We start from the raw sequence: 14,447 nt of genomic DNA on the forward strand, positions 1-14,447 counted from the left end.
GTCATAAAATATTTATTTTTTATTTCGCAGGATGTATTAGTTAGGTTTTATTTAATAACATAGTTATATAAAATTGAAAATATTGCTTAACACACATGCTTGGGTTAGTCTATTTACCTATCTATTGTTAATAGAAAATATAATAATGCATATTATTAATAGTAGTAATATCAATAATAACCACGCTATAACTACATAGCATATAGCAATATATATATATAAATAATAAAAAATAAATAATATCTAGAGTTTTGGTGGTTTTTACTTAAGAAATTATCCAGAATTAAGCCCCAGAATCTGCATTTACGATATTACCCTAGACATGAATATATATTTGTCTTGCATTAACCTGTTAGGTGCCAGAGCTGCACTTTGTACTCCACTTTTTGTTGAGAAGTTTGGTGCTGACAGATGAAGGCTCCTCCATGTCTTGCAGGCCCCTGTGTTACTAAGGCTCTGACTTTCTGATAAATCCTGCCTAATGTTCACCATTAACCCAAACACCACAATACATGGTCTGAACATACACCTAGACAGCCATGGATATTTATCTAAACAAGAATGATTCTTACTCCTTGAGAAAGTAAGCAAAGAATGGGTTAAGGGATTTATGATGTTATCCAGTTAACATTTAACTAGGGCTTCTGAAGGCTTCTCTGATTTTACATGCTTATTCTTAAGATCACCATCAGAGTCTTCTCTTCTGTCATGTATTGGATCCCCCGGGGAGAGAACAATATCACAATCCTGTTCTCGATAATACAATGCAGCCAACCTCTGCAGGGCCCAAAGGGTTAATGCCCCATCCAGGACACTGTATGTGCTGTAAGATACTATTAGGAAAATGTCAGCCCAAGTGTCAACTCCTTATTTCACCTGAGTCAACAAACAATCAACTCTTAGCCTTTTTTTTGTTTCTTAACTAGAAATTGGATTGAAATAATTCTTATTCCCGTGGGAAAATGTGTCTTGTAATAAATCAGCTAATAATCATTAAAATACAATTGTATAAATATATTAACATTTTATAGGATAGAATTATGATGAATTATTAGTGACAACTAATTTATTTGATACCAAGAAACGCCTAGTAATACTGATTCGAATTGGATTGATTAAAATCATCCAAAATTATATGTTACTGGATTAAACAATCACTTGTACAGGAAATAATATTCATAGATGAACATAAGTGCTCGTTTAGATAAAACCTCTGCAATATTTACACGGGTTTTTTTTTAACTGTAATATATATATATATATATATATATATATATATATATATATATATATATATATATATATGTCATATGTAGTTTAATCTAATTAATGAGGTTTAGTGTTGATTTTAATGGTATCAGTGCTATTATATGATTGATTTTTTATATATATATATATATATATATATATTATGTAATTGTTACATTTTCATTCGTCTGTAATATAAAACTAAATTGCATTTTATATATATATATATATATATATATATATATATATATATATATATATATTATAATTAATATATAAAATATAAGTTAGTTTTATATTACAGACGAATGAAAAATATTATGATTATATATGTGGGTGTAACATACATATATATATATATATATATATATATATATATATATATATATATATATATATATATATATAAAATACTCATTACATATAACGCATCTGACGTGTAACAGATGTTATTAAACCCCTCGCAGCTGAGACCTTCAAAATTGCAACAAAAATATGCAAATCTGGTGATGTAAGAGCTGACCTTTCCTTTTAATAAATAATGAATTTGCATCTATTTGCATGCAATCGCTCCTTAGTGTGAACTATGCGCTTGTGCAGACTTTGTGTGTATTTGCGGTTCCTATTTGTGTTGTGGCTGTTTTTCACATGTGTTTGCCTGTGAGGACAGTTACAGTAAGATGTGTGGATTCTCTATGGCTTTGCCCTTTGTTACTACTTCGATGTGACATACAAGAGAACTCCCTTTTCTTAACAGCTGTCTTTCTATTTGAGACTCCCAGGAAGATTTTCTGAGACTTGTAGTTCCACAGCTGGTTATGGAAACCGTATTAAAGTATAATAGGCTTGGTTTCTGCAATATATAAATAATATGGTCACACTAGATTAGATTATGGTTTTAATGTTATTATTATAGATATGTAAAGATACAATAAAAATAAATATCCCATATTACAGGATGCAAATAGAGTATAATAAAAGACTAATAATATAGACAACCTACACTAGGTGTGAATCCATTAACTGTAACAACAGATAATAAACTCCATTATTATTCTCTCCATTCTATTGTTAGGATTCTTTATTATTTTATTGTATTGTTGTGGTTAATATTATTGTTTCTTATATTATTATCTCCACTATAATTTTATTATTGTTTAGACAATTTTAGTTTTCTTATAGAATTTCTCCCTGTATTTCCCTTAATCCCCCGTGTATTTCTGTCCATGCAGCAGGAGGAGGCTGTTCCTCACCTCTCCCCACCATTGGTTTGTTATTAGTAGTGGGGGGGTCACCTGGATACACATTTCTATACCTGGGGCCTCCCTTGTACAGAACTTTGCTCAGTGTACTCTCCCATGGGTGCAGGACAGGTGTAGTTCTCTGTGCTGTGTGTATAAGGTGCAGCCAGCTCATGGAGAGACGTGTGTGAGGAAGGAGGGAGTAAGGAAAGAAGAGGAGGAGAGACAAGGAAGAGGGAAGTCCTTTCTTCAACGTAAGATCCACATCAGCTCACTCTGCACTTTCCCAGTTCCCCTCCTGCTGCCATTTGATTTAGGGGACACAGAGCAGAGCAGCCTGTCAATCTGCTCATCACCACCTCCCCTGGTCACCTTTCCTGCTGCTTCTCCCCCTCCACTTCTCGGACTAGTGGGCTGAATGTTTCATATAGGCATTTGGGATCCAGGATGTTAGGAATTGTCAAAATGGAAGGACATGAGACAACAGACTGGAGCAACTACTACCAGGAGACTCCAGAGGTAAGAGGGGCTGATTCCTTATAATGACTACTATACTTCTCTTCTGTCACCTAAAGAACTGTCCATCTAATGCTGCCAAGTCTTATAAGAAAAACTCTTTGCAACTCCTTCCTACTTGTCGTGTTACTTGGTATCGTCTTAGTTATAGCGCAGCTAGGTATAACTTTAGTGCAACCAGTTCTTCTAGATAATAGCCCTATCTCAAAGTTTGTTCCCTAAGGGGTCTAATTTCAAGAAGTGTTTAGATGCCCGAAAACCCATGTTCTCCTCTGTTTTCAACCAACAGGAATGTAAGGGTAGCCATAGTAGTTTTCTATAGGTTAGAGACAGATTTTAATCTGTTCTAGTCGTTCATAATCTAATCTGAAGTCTGCTCTCATGTGCCAGACCCTATAGTAACCTGAAGGTTGTTCTCTCATCTAGTAGACCCTAAAGTAACCTGAAGGTTGTTCTCTTATCTAGTAGTCTCTGCAGATTATTCCCTCATCCCACAGACCCTAATCTAACTTGAAGGTTATTCTCTCATCTAGTAGACCCTAATCTAACCTGAAGGTTGTTCCCTAATCTAATAGTCTCTACTCTAATGTGCAGATTATTCTCTCATCCCACAGACCCTAATCTAACCTAAAGGTTGTTCTCTGACCTAGCAGACTCTATTCTGATATGAAGCATTTAGTAAGGTTTCTTCTAGTCATGACCTGTGTAAACCTTACAGTTTCTAGTTTACTAAGCTTTGAAAACTTCTTTTAACTTCTGGTCCTTTATAGGAACATGTACTATCACCCCTCCTCTTCAGGGATAGGGTTTACAGAAGGTTCCTAATTCCCAATTTTATGCCTTGTGATAATCCCATTATTCTCCCAGACTATAACCCAGCGTTCTTATTGTGATCATTCTTCATGTATAATGTAATTTAGGGTATTTGATATATGAGCCATATTGGTGAGAGTTCAGTGGAACAGGCTTGGAGGGAGCCGATGATACTGTAGGACAGTCTGAAAGTGAAAAACTTCTAGGAGCACTTTTTTAGGCCCCCGTAGATGTTATCTTTGAAGTCTTGTGCATATATATATATAATTGATATTAATAGTATATAGTAATAGTGTATATTGTTATATTGTTGCGTACTCCCCTCTGAAACCCTAGAACCTACATTCTCATAACGGAGCACAATTGCAATGTGTTATCCTGTAAGGGGAAGCCAGGTATTTACCTGTCCTTTAATAATTAGACCTCATTGTCACCTATATGTGATGTTAAGCCCCAAACCCTATTGTTTATAGTAAGGGAAATACAATAGGATATTCAGTGTAACTCCAGAACTGAACAATGTCTAATGAACATCTATCTGGAGTCAGAAGATTACATTGTATACCTGGGAATTAGCTAACAATGAAACATTCTATGTATAAACCTGAAACACGTAAGGTAGGTAAGGGATCAGCAAGAAAAAAAAAAAACACAACAACCGGGGTGGTCGGGTCATTGTTGTCGGGTCAATTGTAATGGGCAAGTTATTTTTTTCCAGAAATAAAGTGAAATTTAAGGGACAATTATTATTTAATTGCCTTTATATATGTAGTTGTGGGATACTTTATGTCAAATCCTGCAGTACCATGTCAGCCAGAACAAAATGATGCGATATTTTTGTGCAAAATAAACGCAAACGCATTGTAGCTCTGAAACCTTTGATACTTAGCCAATAAAGATAACAGGACTACAATATTTTTGCCTCGCATGATGCATAATATATAAAGAGAGAAATTGTTCATAGGAAAATATAGTCAATAAAAAGAAGCAAAAATGAACAAAGTTGCACTTTTTATTAAACATGATTCTCATCAGTATCTTATTATATTATATACGTCATCATCATTATTGTGATTATTATTATTATTATTATTATTATTATTATTATATAGTTAGTGTTAATAGTAGTATTGATTGTGGTGTTATTCTAGGATCTATTTCGGTCCTAAAATGTATAGGTGATTTTCCATCATGGATCCATTACCTAGCTATATGAGCCAATATACTGCAGTCTATGTGTTTTCTTATTTAAAAGGGGGTGACAATGCTGAATATTGGATTAATAAGGACCTGAAATTATTACACCATAGTATAGATTTATAACTCTATGCAGTGGATTGGACCGATCATGTCGGGGTGTATTGGACGACATTGACAAGTCTTGACTCTTCTGTCTTGCTCTCCCACCAGGCATATTCTTCAGTCCCGGTTAACAACATGACTCAAGGATTGGCTCCTATGAACACTTACATGACCATGAATAACATGAGCTCCAGCAACAACATGACCCCGGGATCTTTTAACATGTCGTATGCCAACTCAGGGCTAGCACCAGGCTTGAGTCCCAGTGGCATGTCAGGAATGGGTGCTGGATCGTCCTCAGCTATGAATGGCATGGCCTCTGGAGTGCCAACCATGGGCACAGCTCTTAGTCCTAGCAGTATGAACGCCATGTCAGCCCAGCAAGCCTCCATGAGCAGTCTTAGCCCGTATTCCAGCATGAACTCAGGGATGAGCCCCATGGCTTATGCCCCTTCCAATATAAACAGAACAAGAGACACTAAAACTTTTCGGAGAAGTTACCCCCATGCCAAGCCCCCATACTCCTACATCTCCTTGATCACCATGGCCATTCAGCAGGCCCCCAGTAAAATGCTGACCCTCAGTGAGATCTACCAATGGATCATGGACCTCTTCCCTTACTACAGGCAGAACCAGCAGAGATGGCAGAACTCCATCAGGCACTCTCTGTCTTTTAATGATTGCTTTGTTAAGGTGGCCAGGTCCCCAGATAAACCTGGCAAAGGCTCCTACTGGACACTGCACCCCGACTCTGGGAACATGTTTGAGAATGGCTGCTATCTCCGAAGGCAGAAGAGGTTCAAGTGTGAAAAGCAACAGGGTGGCAAAGGGGCACAAGATGGCAGGAAGGACCAGTCTGGCTCTCCATCCCCTTTACACCGGGTACACGGCAAGCCCAGCCAAATGGACAGCAATTCGTCCATGTCTAACCCCTCCAGCAGCCCGCAGTCCCTGGAGCATGGTGGTTCTAATGGAGACATGAAGCCACAGGTACCAGGTGGTCCATCACCTATACCCTCTCACACCCCTCACTCTTTAGTTCACGAGTCCCACCTTCACCTCAAAGGAGACCCCCATTACTCCTTCAATCACCCCTTCTCCATCAACAACCTGATGTCTTCTTCTGAACAACAGCACAAACTGGACTACAAAGCTTATGAGCAGGCTCTGCAGCAGTATTCCTCCTATGGTGGGGCCCTGCCAGCCATGTCCCTTGGGGGAGCCTCTATGTCTGGAAGAGGGACTATAGAGCCATCAGCACTGGAGCCTACATACTATCAAGGGGTCTACTCCAGGCCAGTCCTTAATACATCCTAATCATCCCTCCCCCTACCACATTTGTATACCTGACTGTTACTTTATTAACCTATTGCTTCACAAAATGTTATTGGAAAGAGAAGAACTGCAGTTTATGGAGATCTGTCCATGTAATATAAAAAGCACAGAGGTCAACTAAGCTGCATCTGGTTGTATTTAAGAAACTGTCTATCCTGTATATATTGCTAAATGTCTATCGGTTTCTAGACACGTTTACACAAGAGGGTTTCTGGGGCAGTAATAATTGGAAAAAAAAATCATCTTATGGTTTTATATATATATTTACTCCAAAATTGTGAAGGACATTTGTGCTGTGAAAAGTTACATTTCTACTTTGCTTCAGGTCTATGTCATTCGGGTGACCTGGGCTGGATTTTATTTTGTTACTGGGAGGAATAACTGGATATTGGGGCTGTGCCATAGTGCTTTAGCCTGGCAGTAAAAAAATCCCATTTTGCTATAAACGATTTTTCCTTTTATTGTATTTGTTTGTATTTTATTTCTTATAGTGTTATACCAAGAAACATAGGTCACTTCATGAGCAAACCTTACAGTCTCTATTGGGGTCACCACATACCCCATCTGACTGTTCCCATATATAAAAACATTACCTAGAGGTTTTCTGGTCCCAAGGGGCAGGAGAGGGGTTTAACCCCCTATTGTTTTTACTGGTTATTTTTTTTTATGGAAATGATTATTCTTTCTTCCCCGGATACTCGTAATTTATTGCATGTATTTTTTTTTCTCCCCCGCTTTGGTTTTCATAAGAAATGGTTTAATGAATGGTTCAATAAAAAAGCAAATTGTTCAAAATAAGTTTAATTTTATAAATGCAATTGTAATTAAAGTATTTTGATTTTTAAAAAGCAAAAAAAAACAAACAAAAAATAAAAACAAAGATATAAATACACACGTGAGGAATGAGTCTGTGTCTTGCAATGCGGTAACAGTATTGTGTGTGAATACACTTCAGTATATTCATCGTGAGCATAGACATATATATATACACACACACACACACACACACACAAATATATATATATATACTAGGCTAGAATGTTTTCTATGAAGTGTTAAAGATAATGAAACAAATTTATAAATAACTATAATCAAGATATTCAGGGATAGGAAAAGGGCAACAATTTATTATTTTCTTCTGTTGCAATTGTTATTTTATTATGCCGAGATATTATTTTACTGTGCCGATAGTATATATATATATATAACATTTATTTATAAATTTACATTATATATATAAAATATATATATATATCTATGTTAAACTTTATTCATTAACACTACATATGTATGTGTATGTATGCATATATATAATATGTATCATTAGTTGAAATTAATATAGTTTAATATATATATACACACACACACACACACACACACACACACACACACATATATATATATATATATATATATATATATATATATATATATATAAAAAAAATTTCAATAGCTGGGTAGATGCAACTTGACTTGAATCTAAGTTTATTTCCGACAGTAGAAAGCAATAGAAATATTGTAGTTATTTAATGCAGGGATTCTTAGTCCCACACATCAGTGGAGCAGAGAGGGACAGGTACGATAATAATATATAAAAAGTGACTAAATAAACTAAAATCATGCACTACAGAAAAAAAAAACCCACAAAAACATTAAAATATAATTGAAAGAAAAAAACAACCGTGTGTTTGGGAAGCAAAAACAACTGCTTTCACTTTAATAAGAAGTGAATTTATTATTATTATTATTATCATCATCATTTTTTATTTGCCTTTTCATAGGAAAGCAGAATTTATAGAGATGTAGCAGAGCTGAATGTGACGTTTCCTATTTTATTGCTGTTTAATAATTGGTTAACAGATTTATCTGCAGTCCTATGTAAATGACAAATAATTTGGTGTATAAACTGACATATATTTAGATTATTTGCAGAAATTTCTGTGAATATAAAACTGACAAAATCATCCCAAGTAAACCAGTAAAAGTTATGTCTTGTAATAGGCACAATAGATTGTACATGAGGACACAGCAATGTGGAGGCTTCATGTTCTGCATCTACACAAGGAATCCTAGGGAAAGCTTGTGAGACAGTGTAGGACATTGTAGGAGAGGGGATGGGATGTGACTGCTCAGCCCCCAACACCAGGATCTGATCTTCACCCAACGCATTGGTTCATGTGACTATTGTCATAGAAAATGTTCCTCTCTGCTGATACACTGTTTAGTGAAGAAAGATACATGTAATAATACATAGAGGTATACAGATAGGAGATGAAAATATGGCAATGGGTAATCGTGATAGAAAGTAGATATTTGATGTTATTATGTACTGTCAGTGTCCAGGTAACGTTTCTAAAGTTATTTTGGTTTAATCTGATCTGACTATATTACTAGAGGGTGGGACAAGGGGGCATGGGGGGTGTTGTACTAAAATATCTACTGCTGAGAACTATACCTGAGAGTCCTGTGTATCACCTATCTGCAATGCGGCAAGCCAGAGAGCTGCTCTCATCGAGGTGGATGGATGGATAGATAGATAGATAGATAGATAGATAGATAGATAGATAGATAGATAGATAGATGATAGATAAATAGATAGGTAGAAAAATACATGGATGGATGGATGGATAGATAGACAGACAGACAGATAGATAGATAGATAGATAGATAGATAGATAGATAGATAGATAGATAGATAATGGATAGGAAGAGGAACTAGATAGTCTTAGACATACATGAGATAGATAGATGATAGATAGATAAATAGATAGGTAGAAAAATACATGGATAGATAGATAGATAGATAGATAGATAGAAAATACATGGATGAATAGATATATAAATAAATAGATAGATGATGGATAGGAAGAGGGGGTAGATAGATATACATGAGATAGATTAGATGGATGAATACAGTAAATTGATTTAAGAATGACATATGTGACTGTATTCACTGCCACCTCTCATGTTATGTTATAGTATATACAAAATGTCTTTATTGGAATCTCTAGAAAATGATCTGGTACTAAGCAGTGTGATAGTGTTGAAAAATGACATTTCTTTATCCAAGGCCTGAGAATTATTTCTTCTATAACAAATAATACTGATATAATGAAATAGCATGTCATAATGATCATTGACATATTAAGAATGTTATACATAACCAAACTTATAGACAAATATACTGTCTCAGAATCATAGAGTTTGTCACATATTAAAAGGAACCTGTCAGGTGGTTTAGTGTCCCCAAACAGCCCTATGCTAGTGTCCCTTGCCAGGTTGAAAAGCAAACACTTTATACTTACCTAGCCTCTGGGATTCCTGGTGCTGGCACAGTCCTTTACTGAAACCAGAGTAGTTCACCTCAGCTGTAGTGTACGTGACTGCTCGGGGCACATGCGCCTGAAGCCCAGGTGTATTTTTCTGGCTGCACCAAACAGCTGCGCAGGGCCTGCGAGCACCAGCGATGAGTCTGATGAAATTATTTGTTTTCATTGTGGCTAAGGCCAGAATTAAGACAGGGCTATTTGGGACACTAAATCACTGGTTCATACGGTGCTGTGGATGGTTTAGATTTGGTCCCATAGACCTGACAGGCCTGTAACAATCTCCAATCACAAAATTCATTTGGTCAACCAATAGAAGAACCTTAAGGGTCCATTCAGATGCTGCAGATTATTTGCAGACATTTCTGTGAATACAAAACAGGTCCATCAATATACAGTCCTATGAAAAAGTTTGGGCACCCCTATTAATCTTAATCATTTTTTGTTCTAAATATTTTGGTGTTTGCAACAGCCATTTCAGTTTGATATATCTAATAACTGATGGACACAGTAATATTTCAGGATTGAAATGAGGTTTATTGTACTAACAGAAAATGTGCAATATGCATTAAACCAAAATTTGACCGGTGCAAAAGTATGGGCAACCTTATCATTTTATTGATTTGAATTCCCCTAACTACTTTTTACTGACTTACTGAAGCACAAAATTGGTTTTGTAACCTCAGTGAGCTTTGAACTTCATAGCCAGATGTATCCAATCATAAGAAAAGGTATTTAAGGTGGCCAATTGCAAGTTGATCTCCTATTTGAATCTCCTCTGAAGAGTGGCATCATGGGCTACTCAAAACAACTCTCAAATGATCTGAAAACAAAGATTGTTCAACATAGTTGTTCAGGGGAAGGATACAAAAAGTTGTCTCAGAGATTTAACCTGTCAGTTTCCACTGTGAGGAACATATTAAGGAAATGGAAGACCACAGGGACAGTTCTTGTTAAGCCCAGAAGTGGCAGGCCAAGAAAAATATCAGAAAGGCAGAGAAGAAGAATGGTGAGAACAGTCAAGGACAATCCACAGACCACCTCCAAAGAGCTGCAGCATCATCTTGCTGCAGATGGTGTCACTGTGCATCGGTCAACTATACAGCGCACTTTGCACAAATAGAAGCTGTATGGGAGAGTGATGAGAAAGAAGCCGTTTCTGCACGTACGCCACAAATAGAGTTGCCTGAGGTATGAAAAAGCACATTTGGACAAGGCAGCTTCATTTTGGAAACAAAAATTGAGTTGTTTGGTTATAAAAAAAGGCGTTATGCATGGCGTCCAAAAAGAAACAGCATTCCAAGAAAAACACATGCTACCCACTGTAAAATTTGGTGGAGGTTCCATCATGCTTTGGGGCTGTGTGGCCAATGCCGGCATCGGGAATCTTGTTAAAGTTGAGGGTCGCATGGATTCCACTCAGTATCAGCAGATTCTTGAGAATAATGTTCAAGAATCAGTGACGAAGTTGAAGTTACGCCGGGGATGGATATTTCAGCAAGACAATGATCCAAAACACCGCTCCAAATCCTCAGGCATTCATGCAGAGGAACAATTACAATGTTCTGGAATGGCCATCCCAGTCCCCAGACCTGAATATCATTGAACATCTGTGGGATGATTTGAAGCGGGCTGTCCATGCTCGGCGACCATCTAACTTAACTGAACTTGAATTGTTTGTCCAAAATACCTTTATCCAGGATCCAGGAACTGATTAAAAGCTACAGGAAGTGACTAGAGGCTGTTATCTTTGCAAAAGGAGGATGTACTAAATATTAATGTCACTTTTCTGTTGAGGTGCCCATACTTTTGCACCGGTCAAATTTTGGTTTAATGCATATTGCGCATTTTCTGTTAGTACAATAAACCTCATTTCAATCCTGAAATATTACTGTGTCCATCAGTTATTAGATATATCAAACTGAAATGGCTGTTGCAAATACCAAAATATTTAGAACTAAAAATGATTAAGATTAATAGGGGTGCCCAAACTTTTTCATAGGACTGTAAATGAGTTATTTTGGTGTAAAACGCCATTCACATAAATGGGACAGTGACAGATATTTCTGTAACAAATCTGTCAGGTGGGCCTCTCAGATCAGCCTTAATTCCAAATCTTACAAGACCTCGTTCACATTCGCCTTCGGTAATCCGTTTGGGGGAGTCCGCATGGGAACCCCCCTGAACGGAATACCAAACGCAATTGCAAGTGCAGTGCAGTGAAAGCACACGGACCCCATGCACTATAATGGGGTCCGTGTGCTTGCCGCCAGATCTTCACACAGAACATGCGGAGAGGAAAGTAGTTCACAATCTACTTTCCTGTCCGCATGATTCGTGCAGGCAGCACGCAGCAAGCACACGGACCCCATTATAGTTTATGGGGTCCGTGTGCTTTTACTGCACATCGCTTGCAAATGCGTTTGGTATTCCGTTTGGGGAGGGTCCCCATGTGGACTCCCCGAACAAATTACTAAACGCGGATGTGAACGAAGGGTAATATGTATTGCTAATTCAGTTATTCCCTCAAAACCTGACCTGGTAAAGGGAGTCTCTACAATCTCATCCAAGCAGATTCCACTGCTATCACCGCGTTACAGAGCATATTACAGTAATAAATAACATACCTTTGTTATGTAGGTCACTTTTGTAGATTTGGATAGAAACTTTGAAGTCTCATAAAAATGAGGCCCTGGGAGCATTGCTCTTGTTATGGTAGGATGGGTGATGTCATAGTAGTTGGAGGATCAGTTCACATCTCATGAGGTGGCACAAGCAGAAGATGGTAGGGCAAGAGCTGTGCTCCAGGGGTATAAATCCAGTTGTCCCCCAGTGCACCAACTGCCTCACTTACATAAATTGAATATATCTGGGAAAGCTGGAAGACTCCCTTTTGTGCTGAGGCCCCACGTTGCAGAAACGCAGCTTTTTGTTGTTGCATTTTTTTTTTCAGCCAAAGCCAAGAATGGCTACAAAAAGGAATGGGAAATATATAGAATGCTGTTATACTTCTACCTTCTGCTCAATCCACTCCTGGCTTTGGCTCAAAAAAACGCAACAAAATAAGCTGCATTTCTGCAATGTGGGGCCTTTGCCTTAGGCCAGGGCCCCACGGGCCAGAAACGCTATAATTTGCCCATGGTGGAAACGCCGCAGAAAAATCGTGGTGTTTTACAGTACTTGCAAAGTGGATGGGATTCATGTGAATCCCATGCCCACTTTGCGGAAAAAAATTGCAGCGCGAACACGCTGTGATTTCCAAAACCGTCGCTGTTTTGAAAATCAGAGCATGTCAATTATATCTACGGAAACGCCAGCACCTTTCCCGTAGATATAATTGTAACAGAAAGTATGCGGAGGAAAACTGTGAATTTTCTGTTCAAAGCGCTGCGGGAAGAACCGCAATGTGTTCACACCGCGGTTGTTCCCGCAGCACTTTAGCGCGGCTTTTCTGTCCCGTGGGGCCTTAGCCTTAAAGGATATTCTGGAACCCTCAGCGATCATGAGAACAGGGGTCCATCTATGAATACAGCAGTAGTAGCACTTCTATGGTACTGATCGCACACAGTACTCTCATTTAACTCCATTAAGTGGATAGAACTCAAGTTTTGCTTTCACACTTCGGTTTAGGCTTCAGTTCCAGTTATTATGAGAATATATTTTTTTTAACTCTCTTGATTTTTTTTGTTCCTAGTTTTTTTGTTTTTTTTTTTGCAACACATATATCAAAATGTCTTTTACTGGTTGATAAATTTGTCACATTTCTCGGTTGATGGACTCCAGAGGTCACATTGGATTTTTGGTGCCTTTTAGAAGGCCATTTAGAAGTGGGGTGTGCTAGTTCAAAAATTTTGTTGACTTTTTTAAAAAGCAGCCTAAAATATTTTAAGGATACACCTAATTTTCCAGGTGTCAGTTGGTTGACCACTGTGACTACTCTGAAAAAGCCTATAGGGCCCTGATCTTACATAGAAGAACAGTAGCAGTATATGGAGGCGGTGTGGAGGCTCCATGACATGGCCTGCTGAGTGCACGATGATGTCATCTTCCTATACAGAGTGATTTACTATACAATAAATACTTCTTCTTATACCACATAAAGTTGTTTGTCTGTGGGGTAGAGGTCACTGAGCTGTGTACAAGATCTTCCCGATATAACTCTGCTCCTGCTTTCTATAGCAGGAACATATTCTGCAGCGCAGTATACATATGAAGACGGAATATATTAATACATTAGTTTAATTACACCATAATCTATACAATAGATATAACTATATATATATATATATATATATATATATATATATATATATATATATATATAGTACTGTGACACTACCATTTCCCACCTAGGAAAGGGAATAAACCATATATATAATATACAAAAACAGAACTATCAGAAAACCAATATAAGCCCCAATTATTATGGCGCAAATGACCATAAAGTAGCGACATTGTACAATGTACTCTATTGGAGTGGTCTGGAGATAGAAAACAGTTTCTTTTTTTCATTTTAGAAACCAAGTCCCTCTTAGGTCCTATTCACTTCAATACAGATGAGTTGCAATACCAGTCACAGCCCATGGACAAAGGTGGCGCTGTTACTAAAAAAAAAGAAATAAAACAATTATTAAATATAATACAAAAAAGTTTCATATTAACATTA

At 37.3% G+C, this 14,447-nt stretch overlaps 1 protein-coding gene across 1 annotated transcript; it reads left to right on the top strand.

Moving 5' to 3' along the window:
- The first annotated feature begins 2,609 nt into the window (after positions 1 to 2,609).
- Positions 2,610 to 7,341, top strand: FOXA1 (forkhead box A1). The gene is made up of 2 exons (XM_075282849.1): positions 2,610 to 3,008; positions 5,229 to 7,341. Exons 1-2 carry the CDS (start codon positions 2,937 to 2,939, stop codon positions 6,435 to 6,437), a joined length of 1,281 nt encoding a protein of 426 aa, XP_075138950.1. The 5' UTR covers positions 2,610 to 2,936; the 3' UTR covers positions 6,438 to 7,341.
- Positions 7,342 to 14,447: the final 7,106 nt, after the last annotated feature.

Source organism: Leptodactylus fuscus, chromosome 7 (assembly GCF_031893055.1).
Source record: "Leptodactylus fuscus isolate aLepFus1 chromosome 7, aLepFus1.hap2, whole genome shotgun sequence".
NCBI lineage: Eukaryota > Metazoa > Chordata > Amphibia > Anura > Leptodactylidae > Leptodactylus > Leptodactylus fuscus.